Genomic DNA, 15,949 nt, shown 5'->3' with positions numbered 1-15,949 from the left:
TCAAAAATAAATAAAAGTTAAAAAAAAAAAATTAAAAAAAACTCTACAGAAAAGACAAAGGAGGAGAAAAATTTCTGGGGACCTGTGAGAAGTGTCACCATTTCTGTTGTGTACCCTGTTTCTTCGCCTGGGTGGTGGGTTCGTGGGTGTTCTTTTGATTATGGTTCGGAAATATATATAAACTTGACCTACTTTTGTGTATCGGATATTTCTTTTTATAAAGTGATTACAGAATTTTACTTTTCCGGTGAATGCAAATCAAGGTATTAACACTCAAAAGCTTTTGTTTAAAAGACACAGGGTACTTGGGGGGGACACCTGGCGTGGCTCGGTCAGTTAAGTGTCTGACTTCGGCTCAGGTCATGATCTCACAGTTCATGAGTTCGTGCCCCGCATGGGGTTCTCTGCTGTCAGCATACAGCCTGCTTTGGATCCTCTGTCTCCTCTTTCTGCCCGTCCCATGCTCATACTCTCTCTCTCTCTCTCTCAAAGATTAAAAAAAAAAAACATTAAAAATAAATAAAAAATAAAAGACACAGAATACGTTGAACATGAGTACAGCAAAAACAAACAAACAAACAAAAAACAAAAAACCAGGAAGTTGATAGAGCACCTGAGGTTGGAGAAATGCATAACACATCCTTTCGGCATCTGGGCTGGTGGAGAAAGAGCTTTCTTGCTGCTAATGGTGCCCCCGGTGCCTAGCAAAGTGCTTCACATGTTGTACATGATCAATAAATAGTAGCCAGATTGACAACTGAATTCTGGTCCTGTTCCTTCCGCTTGTCACTCTGTGAACTTGGACTAGCCCCTGCCCTGGGCTAGGTGCTAGGAGTGCGAGGGGTGCAGAGACAAAGCTCTGAACCCATCCCTCGTCCCCCCGGAAGCTCACGGATTCTGGGCAGTGATGAACACACATGCCTCTGTAATGGGATGTGTTGTAAAAGCACTCAAGGGAAGGCGAAGTGGTGAGGGACCCCGAAGGACGGAGCGGCCAGTCCCACCAGGAATGACCTCTACAGAGAGGGGTCACGTGGGCTGGGTTTTTAAAGATGGCACAGACATGCGGGATCGGCCAAAAATGGCGTGTGGCCAGAGAAGTGTGACGTTTGGGAACCTGTGGCAGGAGAGACCCAAAGAGAGGGGTCGAAGTAGGCTTGACCACCCTGTGTTGTGCGTGAGGACTGATTGCAAAGGACGGAAAACTCCCACGTGCAAGCAGCAATGGCATTTGCTCACGGGATATAACAGGACACTTGGGGACGGGGCAGGAAACAAAGGCCAGCTGAGCCACGCAGAGCCTGGGTGGTCTCGGCTGACGGCATGTTGTGGGCTGAGGGCTGAGAGGTCGCCCCCAAGAAGATAGCGGGTGTTTATCAGACACTCCCCGTGTGCTGCTGGAAGCTGTCCTAAGCACTTTGCACACGTTAACTCCTTGACTTTTCATAGCAGCTCTCTGAAATAGACACTGTATTGGCCCTCCCATTTTGCAGATGAAGAAACTGAGGCTTAGGATAAACACCTGGCTCCAGGTACGGAAGTGGCAGAGCTGGGATTTAAACCCCAAACAACCTGACACCAGAGTCCAAGCTCTTAAATTGTTGCTCCTCACGCTGTCTTTCAAACCTGCTGTGTCCTCACTGCTGACCCCTCGGGCTAGAACAGTTAGCTTGAAATCATTGCGGTCTCCGGGCTTTGGTTTTGAATGGATTCAGAAAAACAAAAATGGATTTGAATGAATGATCTTTTTAGCTCAAACAACCAGTCATTAAGTGACAAGTGAGATGTGACAGTGCCCTTGAACTGTTGAGGAGCACCCCGCAGAGTCAGGGTGTTAGGATGATCATCCTACTGGAGGTCGGTAACTAAATCCCCGCTCTCTTCTCCTTGCAGATCCTTGCCATCATTTCCATCATGTTCATTGTCCTCTCCACCATTGCCCTGTCGCTCAACACGCTGCCCGAGCTGCAGAGCCTTGACGAGTTCGGCCAGACCACAGACAACCCCCAGCTGGCTCACGTGGAGGCCGTGTGCATCGCGTGGTTCACCATGGAGTACCTGCTGCGGTTCCTCTCCTCACCCAAGAAGTGGAAGTTCTTCAAGGGCCCACTCAACGCCATTGACTTGTTGGCCATCTTGCCCTACTATGTCACCATCTTCCTCACCGAATCCAACAAGAGTGTGCTGCAGTTCCAGAATGTCCGCCGCGTGGTCCAGATCTTCCGCATCATGCGTATCCTCCGCATCCTCAAGCTCGCACGCCACTCCACCGGCCTCCAGTCCTTGGGCTTCACCCTGCGAAGGAGCTACAATGAGCTGGGCTTGCTCATCCTTTTCCTCGCCATGGGCATCATGATCTTCTCCAGCCTTGTCTTCTTTGCCGAGAAGGACGAGGATGACACCAAGTTCAAAAGCATCCCGGCCTCTTTCTGGTGGGCCACCATCACCATGACGACGGTTGGGTATGGAGACATCTACCCCAAGACGCTCCTGGGGAAGATTGTCGGAGGACTCTGCTGCATTGCAGGTGTCCTGGTGATTGCTCTTCCCATCCCGATCATTGTCAATAACTTCTCTGAGTTCTACAAGGAGCAGAAGAGGCAGGAGAAAGCAATCAAGCGGAGAGAGGCTCTGGAGAGAGCCAAGAGGAATGGCAGCATTGTCTCCATGAACATGAAAGATGCTTTCGCCCGGAGCATCGAGATGATGGACATTGTGGTAGAGAAAAATGGAGAAAATATGAGTAAGAAGGACAAAGTACAAGATAATCACTTGTCTCCCAACAAATGGAAATGGACAAAGAGGACACTATCTGAAACTAGCTCAAGTAAGTCCTTTGAAACCAAGGAGCAGGGATCCCCTGAGAAGGCCAGATCATCTTCCAGTCCTCAGCACCTGAACGTCCAGCAGCTGGAAGACATGTACAATAAGATGGCCAAGACCCAATCTCAACCCATCCTCAATACCAAGGAGTCAGCAACACAGAGCAAACCAAAGGAAGAACTTGAAATGGAGAGTATCCCCAGCCCTGTAGCGCCTCTGCCCACTCGTACAGAAGGGGTCATCGACATGCGAAGCATGTCGAGCATCGATAGCTTCATTAGCTGTGCCACAGACTTCCCCGAAGCCACCAGATTCTCCCACAGCCCTTTGGCCTCACTCCCCAGCAAGACTGGGGGTAGCATGGCCCCAGAGGTGGGCTGGCGGGGAGCTCTGGGTGCCAGTGGTGGGAGATTTGTGGAGGCCAACCCCACCCCTGATGCCAGCCAATCCTCTTCTTTCTTCATTGAGAGCCCCAAGAGTTCTATGAAGACGAATAACCCCCTGAAGCTACGAGCACTTAAAGTCAACTTCATGGAGGGTGACCCCAGTCCACTAGTCCCCGTTCTGGGGATGTACCATGACCCTCTTAGGAACCGGGGGGGTGCAGCTGCTGTCGCTGGGCTAGAGTGTGCCACACTCTTGGACAGGCCTGTACTGAGCCCAGAGTCCTCCATCTATACCACAGCAAGTGCTAGGACACCCCCCCGGTCGCCTGAGAAACACACAGCAATAGCATTCAACTTCGAAGCAGGTATCCACCAGTACATTGATGCGGACACAGACGATGAGGGGCAGGTTCTCTACAGTGTAGATTCCAGCCCTCCCAAGAGCGTGCATGTGAGCACCAGTCCCAAGTTCAGCGTCGGGACAAGATCAGAGAAGAACCACTTTGAAAGCTCCCCCTTACCCACCTCCCCTAAGTTCTTAAGGCAGAACTGTATTTACTCGACAGAAGCATTGACTGGAAAAGGCCCCAGTGGTCAGGAAAAGTGCAAACTCGAGAACCACATCTCCCCCGACGTCCGCGTGTTGCCAGGGGGAGGAGCCCACGGAAGCACACGGGATCAGAGCCTCTGAGCTACCCTTCCTGCAGCAGAGACTTGTGGCAAGACCTAAGAGGCGTGCTGTTCAGCTGACCTGCCGCAGAGCTTTTCCGCACGAACTCAGACAGACAGGCTCTGCAGAGCCCCCAGGCAGAAGAGAGACTCCAGAGGAGGCTCCCTAGGGCCTGGAGAGCCATGACAGGTACAACAGGATGAAGTGGGCCAAGCCACAGGCTATGGCGTCTCCTTGTAACAACTCTGCTGCCCTCTTTGGGAGATGACATGGGCAGAACTCATAGCCACCACTACCACATGCTAGACCTCACCAAGACTACCTAGTCCCCACTTTTCTGTCACGGCTCTCCATCGCAGCCTCAGGGGGCAACATCTCCATCCCTTGGGCTTCGGCTGGAGACGGACGCTGGACAACAACAAGTGGCCGGGTTGACCAATTTCGTTTTGGGCATTGCCCAGCCACCTCTAGGAACTCCTGTCCATCGCCTCCTGGATGGATCCCACTGTCAGAAGGCTGTAGAGGATGCTTGTGTCGTGGGGAAATTTCTGCGCCATAAACCACGGTCCCAGCGCAAAACCCTTCCTCAGATGTCTTCATCGACTTCAGTGTTCCGTAGTACCTGAGATTTTATTTTGAGATATCATCAGGGTGAGTTGCACCACTTGTTCCCGATTCTAACTGCCCCCCGGCAACGTGGGAAGGGTTCAGACGGCAGGCACTCAGCCAACAGTGTGAACTGTGAACATTGCTTTAGGGTTGTATAAGAAAAACCCTCTCTGTACATCACTAGCAGACTCAAAAGATATGCAAGAGTCAAATATGCAAAAGAAATAGCTTATTCAAAGAGACTGTATGTTACCGAAGAACAGAATAAAATCTGATTTTTTTTTTTTCCCTCAAAAAAGGGAAAAAAAAAAAACCCCCAATTGAAATGCCCAGTTCAGACTTTTGAATACTTCCTGTGGCAGCAGGGGAAGCATCTACTATGATAGAAATTCTTTTTTGTTTCCTGTGGTATTCAAGTTTAAAAAAAAAAAAAAGTTAAAATAAAAAGCACTTTATGTTTTTCAAAAATAGGTTCTACCAGGGACAGTGTCAACATCTTGCACTTTAAAACAAGCCCTATTTCCCGTGGGCCACTTTTTGGGACTACAGTTGGGCTGTTAACTACATGCCTGTGTCGGGCCACGGCGGGTGATGTTGTGCGGGTATTGCTGTCCGCCATGTTGAAGTCTGTGGGCTCCTTCCTCGTCCCTCTGAAGCTTCCTGTGAGCCCTGGAGTGGGGCCTCTCACAGAGTCCCGTGTGCAGGAGACACGCACATCTCGGAAGAACACAGTAGGCGGTGGGCACTGGGTGTTTACTCTGTTCTCTTTCTCGTCAACCAGCTGTTGGTATGTTTTCAGTGTCACTGTCTGTACTAAAACTCAGCTCTCCATCAATGCAGCTAGTACAGACAAAAGCAATAAGTATTTGTGTGCGTTGTGAGTGGTTCCGGTGTATTTCTTGGTGTTGGTCTCCCTGTCCTAGTTCGACGACCTGGCGTTGGCCTGCCTGATTTTGGGTCCAGTAAGGACGGTGGTGTGGGCCGTTCCTCAGTTCAGACACATTGGGTTGAGCCACCGGTTAGCATGATGCCCTGCTGTTGGCCCATCTGTCAGTCAAGATGACGTATCTGCCTGTCTTTAGTACAACGGACCGATGTCGTTCCCTAAATACAACGTGGATGGACGATGTCCCAAGTACAGTAGTGTAGATCTGCCGGTCCACAGCATGGTGACAGGCACACGTCTTCCTGATGGAACAAACATGGTGTGGGTCTCCTGTTCCTCATACAATGTGTCATTGGTCTGCCTGTGAGTGTGATGGCATGAGCCACCTGTCAGTACACAAATAATCAGAGTCATTCTGCCTGCCCTCTGCACAATGGCATGCGGTTGGACCACCTGTCACAGGTGTCCACAGGAGTCATCCCACCGCCCTTAAAAACACCTGTGCTCTGCTGAATATGTACCTGGTTCCTACTGCTTCTCAGTGTCTCTGGGGACTGTGGATCCTTCCAAGAGGGTGCAGTCCTGTTCTTTGCTGTGTTAACAAAGGCTACGATGCCGATGCCGAAGTATCTTGCCACTCTGAGGTATCTTCAGAGCATCCTCGCAGCCACTGCAAAGGGACTTAAGGGGCAGGGAAAGTGTGAGGTCATCCTGTGCTGGTAGCACCAGAGAGAGAGGAAGCAGCCACGCCCCCAAGCGCTTTGCCGGGCACACAGCGTGGGGCTGGGGGCCTACTGAGGAGCGGCCGACGGACAGTCCTCCCCGGCCCATCTCATCTCACCTGCCTCTTCTTTGTTTTCGTGACCATTTATGTCGGCCATCAGCACAAACGTGAAAATTCAGGGAAAACAAATGCTTTTTGATAAAAGTAAATAGTTGTGATTTCCGATTCCGATATTTTTAGAGCTGATGCTATCTGTAAAAATTAGTAACAATAGTAATATAGTCTATTTTACATATCAGGAAAGTGAACATGTTTAAATATAGCCATATACAGCGAGAAGGAACTTACCACCCCTTCTTCAAATCAAGGCATTTCATTTGTTGGTTGAAGCCGATGAGAAGTGTACAGATTGGATATGATTTTTTTTTCTTTCTTTTTCTTTTTTTTTAACTAATAACCAATTGGTGCAACTCTCCTTGTAACCAAAGGCCCTTTCTGCCTTGTGTGGTCACACAGGACCTGGCCCTTCCTTCCCTGTGTAGTTTGTCTGACCTTAAAGTAGCATTTTATGGAGTCACTTTTGAAGGACGAATTCAGAAGTATCATTAAGAACCTACCTTTTCAGGCTTACTAGCCAGAGTCCTATAGAGTTCTTATAGAAACAGAATAATTGAAACTCAGCATATACTATGCTTAGAAAGTATTGCATTATGTTTTGGTTTTTTTTTTTTTTCCTTTTACTTGTGTATGTATTGTGGGAATATAGCTTTTCCCCTGTGCCCAATTCAAAATAGAGTATTGTAAGTTTTCCCAGGCCCCACCTGCCAAAAAGGAGCATACCCCGATTTTTAATACGTGTACACCCTACCTGTACCTGTGTATATGCACTGGGAAATCTACCTAAGAGTCTCCACTGAGAAGCTGACCTTGACAGACAGGTCCTCACGGAAGAGAGGAAGGCATGGTCTGGAGGCAAATACCACTTTACCTTGGTGATCCATATCACACCCATTCCTGAACCAACAAAAACGGGGCGGGGGGGGGGGGGGAAAAAAACAAGTCAACCCAAAGAAACCAAGCTAGGGGCTCGCGCGGGTGGATGCCTGGTCCCTTTGGCGAACTCCGTGAAATTCGCCGAGAACCCAGCCGGACTTGGCTTCCAACTTCCGCCATTATCAGTAAGGGCTAGGGACCAGGCGGCTGTGTGTCCCGATCACACAGGGGAGTCTGCGACCTGCAGAGGGAGGAGGGCCAGCTCTGGAGGAGTTGGTTTTTTCTTTTTTTTTTTTTTTTTTTTTTATCTTTGGGTAAAAAAAAAAAAAAGAAAAAAACAGGGCTTTGGTGCAGTAGATTTCTCAGTGCCTTCTTTAGGAATTTTATCTTAAGCACACTTAATCGGGAAAGAAAGAAGAGGAGAGGACATTTGTTCCCGTGAAAGCCCTTTCTCTAAAAGCACTGGGGATCAAGAAGAAAGAAGAAGACGGAGAACGGCAAAATCCTGAGGAGACCACTTCCTTTCAACTCACCCGGCTTGACCCCCACCCCACCCCCCCACCCCCGCCCCCAAAGTGCTGGTGACCACAAACTTGGCCAAACTGACTCCCAGCTCTCCTCCACCGCCTCTTGGTGACTAGCTTCAGCCCTGCCCTCTCCCCTAATAAGATCCCCTTTTCTGAGGAGAAAAAGAAACAGTATTCTCTTCTGCAAAACTGTGACGTATTCATGTTTGTAACTATCGTACGTTTCTGTCTTGCTCCAAGTCATGGCTGGAGTGTCTAGTCCATGGACAAGGGGAAATTCAAACTTCATCGCGGACAAGGGTCACTGGAGCCAGGTCTCTCTCTCTCTCTCTCTCTCCCCGTCTCTCTCCTCCTCCCCCCCCCACCCCCTCCCTCGCTTCTTAGTTCTCTGCTAACTAGCCCCAAGTAACATAACCCCAGGCTTCAGCCTCCAGTTAGGTAACTTGGAATCCGAGGAGAGCCAGGCAAACCGCCTCGAGGGCATGATCCTTTTTGGGAAATGGCTCTTCCTGTGGCGAGAGGAAGAAGAGGTCACCTCCGCCACCCCCAACCGGACAGTGGAGAGCCTCCAGCCCTGAGTTACAGTTTCCCGTTTCTCACCACATACATGACCGCATCCAAATGCTTTCGCTCAGCCAGGGGGACCCAGACCAGCCTGGCTACGCCCAGAAATAAGAAAGTTACCTCTGCATTTTCTGTTGCTGCTTACGTCGTAGGATATCCATGTGTCTCAGAGTAGCCTCTTTTTCTGTTCAGATAAAAAGTATATAGGTACATAGGTGTTTTTAGCCAATTTGTAATAGGGCCGCTTCGTCTCATGGCTACTTTTGTAATCTAGAATAACGTCTTAGGAGTTTTATTGTTGGGTCATCACCATAGCTGATACTCTCTGGTCTTTTTCATTTCCTCCCATTGCCCCTTGGGCTTGCTTTCTTTTCTTCCTTTTGATTCTGACTTTCTGGGGATAGGGAAAGACTTGGGGTTCTGACCTGCTCACGCAGGCGTTTCCTGACACTTGGCCTAGAGTCTGTGGACACTGTTACTTCCCTCGTTCCGTGTGTTTCTTCTGTTCTTAACAATCCTGGGCCTGGATGCAGGAGTGAGACCAGGAGAAGCAGGGCCGTGAATGGCCCTCAAGATTCGGATAGAATGTGGGCTGGTTCAGCTCATTCTCCCCCACCCTGCTGGCACTTGGAAGAGACTGAATTTTCTCATCCCCAGAGATCTTGGAACCAAAAATCTCTTGCAAGCAAACTTCCTGCCGGGGTCCAGGATACACCTAAGCCCCTCTCAGCTGGCCTGTTGCAACACCCCTGCTCCCTTGTAACATCAGTTGGAACCGAAGGCCGGAGCATTTTCAGGTTCTTGCAAACCTCGGAGAACATGCTGGGGCCTCAGATCTCATGAACTTGTTACCAGGTCCTCATTTTAATCCATTTCCAACAGCCTCACCAAAAAGCAATAGACAAGCCTGCAGCCGAACCCGGAGAAGACGTGTCCCCCAGAACCTGCCAGCGCATCTGCCCTCCCCTTAGCACCCGAGACGTGTGGCAAGGGCAGTGGTGTTTCTCCAGTTCCCACCTATCCAGGCCCCGGGGAGTTTCTGGAGTGTCCTGATGAATCCCCCCCCCCACACAGCTTCCAGCCTCAGGTGGGCAGAGGACATCTCAGGAAGCAGGATCTTCAGCAGAAAGTGATTCTCCACTCTTCAACTCCTACAGGAAATTGAAGAAAACCCAGATAATCTTCAGCTTCCATTCATTTAGGTGTTCATACCCCCACCTGCCTCACTGTTGGCTTCAGGACTGTGGCCTCTGGCCAGATCAGAGATTTGAGCCGAATCTGGACCCCCATGGCAGTGAACCATCCCTTTGGATAAACCCCAAGAGGAAACCAATCGAAGGACAAATGTATTATTCTGGACTATGACCCTAATCGGAGTTTTGCTACCCCCAAAAGTTCCTGGTAATCTGGTTTGGACCAGAGCCAAATAAAACAGACGAGATTTTTAAAAACTTTTGCACAAGAACAAAACAAAATTGTCTCCTAGTAGTTTGCTAGGTTTGATGCCCAGATAAGCAAACAGTCTAGCCTGTGGCTGTTTTCATCTAGAGGGAGATTGTGTCATTTGGGCTTCCCTCCACTGCCCCTGGTTTTGTCTTAACCTGGAATTTCTCCTGGACTTCCCCAAATGCCAACCTGACGAAATGGATTTGGAAGGGGCTCTGGTGAATCCAGCAGTCCCTCATCTTTTTCTTCCCTCCGATTCTAACTCTCCGTTCTTCTCTGCGGAGATCCCGAAAAGATCTTCTAAGGGCTGGCCAGGATGGGGAGGGAGGGGGGCAGTTCTCCTGAAGAAGACGTCATCTGCCTGCAGGATGGCTGCGAGCGAGCCTCTGAGTGAAGCCTCTCTCTTGAGTGAGAGGAACAAGGTGGTCAGTTTCAGCTCAAGTTAAGGAAGTGCTTCCCGCAGGTGGGGCTGCCTCACCACGGAAGTCGGTGCCGTGTTGGGGGATGAGCTGATGAAAAGACGCTATAGACCATGCACAAAATGGATGTTGCAGAGAGACCCTCACTTTGCATGGCAAGTGGACTGAACAACCAGGGCAATTCTTCTCTCTCTGGGGTGTGTGTGTGTGTGCGTGTGTGTGTGTGCGTGCGTGTGTGGTTTGGACATCTAGGCACAGGCTCAAAGCCTTGAGGCAAAAGCAGGGATTACAGTTAGCAGGAATTCAAATTCTAGGATTTGGAATTTTCTTCAGGGGTGCCAGGGAAGGAAGTGGCAGCAAGATACCCTGCTTCCCCTGTGCTTCCTATCTTGGGTAATTTTAATGACCCAACCTGTCCCCAGTGCCCTAACAGGAGCCACACTGGCTGGGATGAGGCTTATGCTGCCCTCCCCAGACCAGCCAAGGAACAGTCCCTCTCTGGCTGACCATGTCACGGTGCTGCTCTTCTGCCCAGACCCTGTGCCCTCATGGGCCTGAGGCTTTCTGTACAAGAGATGCAATGATCTTTTATCCATTAGCCAGCACCATTCCAAAAGGGCTCCCCCCCCCCAACCGGCAAATAAAACAGAAAATCCCATTTAAGATGTTTGAAAATCCCCACCCAATGAAGTAAATTCAGAAGGACCAAAAGAGAGAAGCAGATGTAATCCATTTTTACAGCAAAACTAGGCTTCAGCTGCCCGGTCGCCCACATCTCTAGCCCCTTCCCAAGCGGGTCTGGATACTGCATTCTCCAAGGAGACCATTTGACAGAAGAAGTTTTAAAGTACCGCCCCCCCCCCCCCACACACACAACTGTGTCTGGTGGGTTTGGAGGAGGTGGGCCTTCCTCCTCAGGAAGACCCCCAGTCCAGGCAGTGATAGGTGGTTTTATTATGAAGTGAGGCAGGACAATAGGTTTGCATGGATAGCCTGATCAGCTACTTTCCTTCAAAACAAAATGAAACAAAAACCCAGTTCCCAAGATCCCCCTTTGAGGCCCTGTCCTGCAGAAATAGCTCACGTTAACGGCTCCAAAGGCATGACGGTTCTAGAAAACGAAGGAGGCTCCCAATTCTGTTCCATTAAGATGCTCTCGAGGATCATATGTGGATCGTCCCACGCTTCTTGCCTCCCGAGCTAATCCAGGTTTGGCCAACAAGGAAGGAAGCACAAGAGAAGATGCCCAAGAGATTCAGACTTCTCTGTGGCTTTGGATCGTGGCCCCCTAAGGCTTCACTAGGGTTTCGGGCTCTCTCTTTGGTAGGCTTGACATCTAAGCTCCCGGTGTCTGAAGGATGGAGAAAAGGAAAATCAGCAGCTGCTGAGCTGGGGGCAAGTTGGTCTCTTTGCTCTCCAGACCTCCTGGCTTTGATCCAAAGGCAAGAGCTGGAAACACCATTTTCTGCACCAGGAACTCAGGGTTATCCCCCAGTGTATGCCCTTGGCACATAGTGGTCGCCCAACCCGTGTTCCTTTGAGTGAATGAATGTGTAAATGATTGACTTCCAAATGAGCGAATGTGTGGGTGAATACAGGAGTTAATTAGTTCTTACCCAGCTTGAGGTATTGCTAACTGGGAAGGAAAGAGAAATGGCGGGGCGGGGAGAGGGGGCTCTCATTAAAACCTGTAAGCCCCACCAATGCCATCTAGCCTTTGATTCAATTAGGGGCCAAGGTGATGTCCAAATTTGACACTTGTCTGCCCCCAGGGCCCTGGTCTTCTCAGAGCAACACTTCCAGGGGCCCCATGGGGCAGCCCCAGCCTCCTTCCTACTCTCCTATCCTGCATTTTCAGCCTCATGTTCTAGTTTAGCTCACAAAGAAGGGATTTCTCCTGGTCTGGGACTTGCTGGGGCAGGAATTTGGGAGCTGACATCTGGAAACTGGATTGCAATCCCTGAGCCATGGGAGTCCAGCTGGAAAAGAGGGCCAGCCTGCCCTCCAACTTTGAGAGCCAACGGGTTTTCCTATTTTCTGAGCCCCAGTGTCTCCCTTGGTAGCATGTGCCCCAACTCCATTAGCTAAGACCCTCTGTCTCACCCAGGAACTATGGTGTGAGGTTGAGGCTTTTCTGCCAGCAAAGCCATTCTGATTACCCCACCCATGATGGGGGCCAAGCCAATCACATTAGCCATAAGTGACCAATGTCCTTAGCCGCTCTTCTCTCGGGGTCGCATTTGTGGGTCCTGTTCATCTCTGGTCAGTTGATGTCTCTAGTCCTTCCTGTAAAGGTGACAATGAGCATTGTGTGTGCGTGCTCAGACACACACACACACACACACACACACACACACACACACACACACAAAGAAACCAAACAACAAAAAAACCCGTGTCTTTTTATGCATGTGATGGGATGAAATTGTGACCTCCAGCTGCTGTCCTGTCTTGTAAAATATGTCCAAATGTTTAAGAATTTCTAAGCAAATGGTCCTTTAATGAAGTATGCACAGTTCAATAAAAAGGTATGGAGAAAACAAGCTTGGTGGAGTTTGTTTTATTTTCTGGAGGGCACAGGGAGATGGGGGGCAGGTGAAGATCTGCACAAGAAGCTGAATTGGGGGAGGTGGGGGGGCAGCACTGATTGCCTTCACCTGAAAGAGGGTACGAAAATGTAACCGGCTTGTCACCCCAGTAGGCAAGCAGCGGTAACCCACCCCATGCTGTGTTCATGGACCAAAGTCCAAATTCTGGTTATTTGGCTCTCGTGTCAGCTGTACCTGGGTATTCTCGGCCTTACTACCACTCTCTCATCAAAGTGTCTCATGGGGCCTTGGGGACACACACACACACACACACACACACACACACACACACACACCTTTTACAATCTGTCCCCTTCTCTGCTTCATTGTTCTCCATAACACCACCTCTGACACACTATATTTTATTTATGTATTTTGTTTATTGTTTAACTCGCTTCAATAGAACATAAATCCCTCCCTCTGAGAGAACACAGATTCCAAACCTGGAAAGCGGAGAGAATAAAGACTAAAAAAACAAAACAGCAACAACAACAAAAACAAAACAGAACATCCAAGGACCACGTGTGTATCTGTGTGTTTTGCTTTTTTTTTCTTTTTTTGCCCCACACAAATAGTAACATACCATAAACTGTTCTGCATATTGCTTTTGTCATTTAATATATCTTGAAAATCATTCTGTATTTCTGTATTAACGCACAAAGAGCTTTCTCATTCTCCTGGGAAGCCTGTGCTGTGTGCTATTATGCACAGTAATGGCTAGTCTCCTACAGCTGACCATTAAGGTTGCTTCCAAACTTTTGTGATAACAAACAGTGCTAAAATGAATGGCCTGTCAGCGGTTCCTGTGGGCTCTGCCTCCAAAATAGATTTGGAATCTGTGCTCCTCAGCCCTGCACTGCCACAGCTCTGGGCCACACCGTCATTGTCTATTGCCTAATGATTACAGCAGCCTCCAGACCACATTCTCCGGTTCCACCCTCGATCCCTTTCAGGCTCTTCTCAGCACAGTGGCCAGAGGGATCCTGTCAAACTGTCAGTCTGATCATGTCACTTTGTCATCAAAATGTTCCAAAGGCTTCTCATCACATTTTGAATAAACTCCAAAGTCCTTGGCACTATCTGCAAGGCCTTACATCCCCTGGTCCCACCTGTCTCTTTGATTTCACTTCCCATTGCTGTCCCCTGAGGGTGCTGGGCTCCATTGTCGCTGGTCTCCTCACTGTTCCTCAGACATGCCCAGTGTGGACTCACCCAGTGACGCTGTCCCTTTCCAGCCTCCCTCCCAGACTCCTCAATCCTCTTTGATCCCCTAGCTTATTACTCTTCCCTTCCCTCACTCCCCTTCAGACACAGTGGCCACCATTCAATTTTCGAATACGCCAAGCACACTTCCACCCCAAGGCCTTTGCACTGGCTGTCCCCTCTGCCTAGAACATCTTTTCCAAGCTAGCCACATGGTTCATTCCCTCACCAGCTTCAGGTTCACCTTCTCAGCATCCCCTTTATCTGAAAATCCTAGGTATAATGGCAACCTCCCCCCCCTGCACACACACGTGCACCTGTCACCTCTATCCCCTTATGCGTTTGTTGTTTCTCCATAACACTATCTCTGACACACTATATTGTCACTTCCCTCCAATAGATCATAAATCCCTCCCTTCAGTAGAGCATAAATTCAAAAACTAAAAATCAAAGAGGATAAAGACTAAAAGAAACAGAAGATCCAAGGACTGTGGGACAGTTACCAAAGGAATAACATCTGCATAATGGGAATACCAGAAAGAGAAGAAAGAAAGAGGGAAACAGAAGAAATATTTGAAATGATAATGACTGAGAATTTCCAAAAGTTAAAATCAGACACGGAACCACAGATCCAGGAAGCACCAAGAAGCATTACTTTCCCAAAATAACTACAGTAGGCATGTCATTTTCAAACTACAGAAAAATCAAAGATAAGAAAAAATCCTGAAAGAATCCAAAGGAAAAAACACCACACCCTATAAAGGACCCAAGATAAGAATCACATCTGACTTCTCAGAAACCATGCAACAGGAAGTGAGTGGAATTGAAGATTTCAAGTGTTGGCGGGGGGGGGGGTGGGAGCAGGGGGATGGGGAGGGGGACCCACCAACCTAGAATTCTATACCCTGCAAAATTACCCTTCAAACGTGCAAGAGAAATAATGACTTTCTTAGACAAAAATTGAAGGAATTTGTTGCCAGGAGACCTGCCTTGCAAGAAATGTGAAAAGAATAACAGGTCCTAGAGAGGGAGGCTGCAAAGAAGAAAAGATAAAATTGGGTAAAGAGAGAAATGGGGCAACAAAATAGCACCCACCTTATAAGGTTGGTGTAAAGATTAAACTGAATGATCTGCATTAAGTACCTTGTATAGACACACACGCGTTGCACAAACGTTGGCTGTTAATGTGGTTTCAGTGCTGGCTCAGGGACCACACACGGCTTAGACACCCCAGGGCACTGCTCCCCTGACGCTTACAGCTTAGGACAGTGTTTCATAAACCATGAGCTGGGGCCCACTCATGCAGGGGCTCTTCAACTTTGTGTGCCCTGTCCCCCCATGCAGTCTGATGAACCCCATGGTCACCTTCTCAGAAAAATAATTTTAAATGCATGAAATAAAATACACGGGTTTACAAAAGAAGCCTATTGAAATATTTTAACACTGTGATATAGTAATACATGTGCTTCCTTATTAACAAATAACAAGATCTAGCAGTGGGTCTAGTAATTGCCAAAACATTGAGGTCATGCAGAGCGTAAATGCTGCTTTGAGTCATCTGCAACAGCCATAATGCAATACAGAAAAATCTATGATTTCTATTAGTGACGATGTCGCAAGTACTGTTAATACTACTATGATTTGCTGCCCATATTCATAACTGAAGGAAGTGTTGCATTTCAGCCAGAGGTCAGTGAAGATAAAGATACAGAATTTTGTCCCATGCAAGTTCACAGACCCACGTTACAAACCTGGTATTAGGGAACTTTGAAATTTATTTCATGGGTCATGACTAGTACTTTTTTTTTAAGTTTATTTATTTATTTTGAGAGAGAGAGAGAACAGAGGAGGAACAGAGAGAGAGAGAGGAGGGAGAGAATCCTAAGCAGGCTCCCCATGGTCAGCGCAGAGCCCAATGTAGGGCTCGAACCCACCAACTGTGAGATCATGACCTGGACCGAAATCAAGGGTTGGACACATAACCAACTGAGCCACCCAGGTGCCCCATGACTAGTACTTTTTAAATGAGGGAATAGTATAGGCTGGAATAGGATAGAATAGAACAGAATAGAACAGAATAGAATAGAATAGAATAGAATAGCACAGAATAG

The 15,949-nt window shown here is 48.5% G+C and overlaps 1 protein-coding gene across 1 annotated transcript in view; it reads left to right on the top strand.

Annotated features, from left to right (window-relative positions):
• The window catches only part of KCNB1 (potassium voltage-gated channel subfamily B member 1), a 99,662-nt gene extending 87,072 nt beyond the window's left edge, over nucleotides 1-12,590 (top strand). Inside the window, exon 2 of the mRNA XM_040459979.1 lies at nucleotides 1,894-12,590. Within this exon, the coding sequence (XP_040315913.1) occupies nucleotides 1,894-3,900 (2,007 nt within the window). The 3' untranslated portion in view covers nucleotides 3,901-12,590. The remainder of the gene's footprint in view (nucleotides 1-1,893) is intronic.
• Nucleotides 12,591-15,949: the final 3,359 nt, after the last annotated feature.

This window comes from Herpailurus yagouaroundi, unplaced genomic scaffold (assembly GCF_014898765.1).
Source record: "Herpailurus yagouaroundi ecotype Mexico unplaced genomic scaffold, PumYag 246, whole genome shotgun sequence".
Classification (NCBI taxonomy): Eukaryota; Metazoa; Chordata; class Mammalia; order Carnivora; family Felidae; genus Herpailurus; species Herpailurus yagouaroundi.
This window is presented reverse-complemented; position numbering and strand designations above follow the sequence as displayed.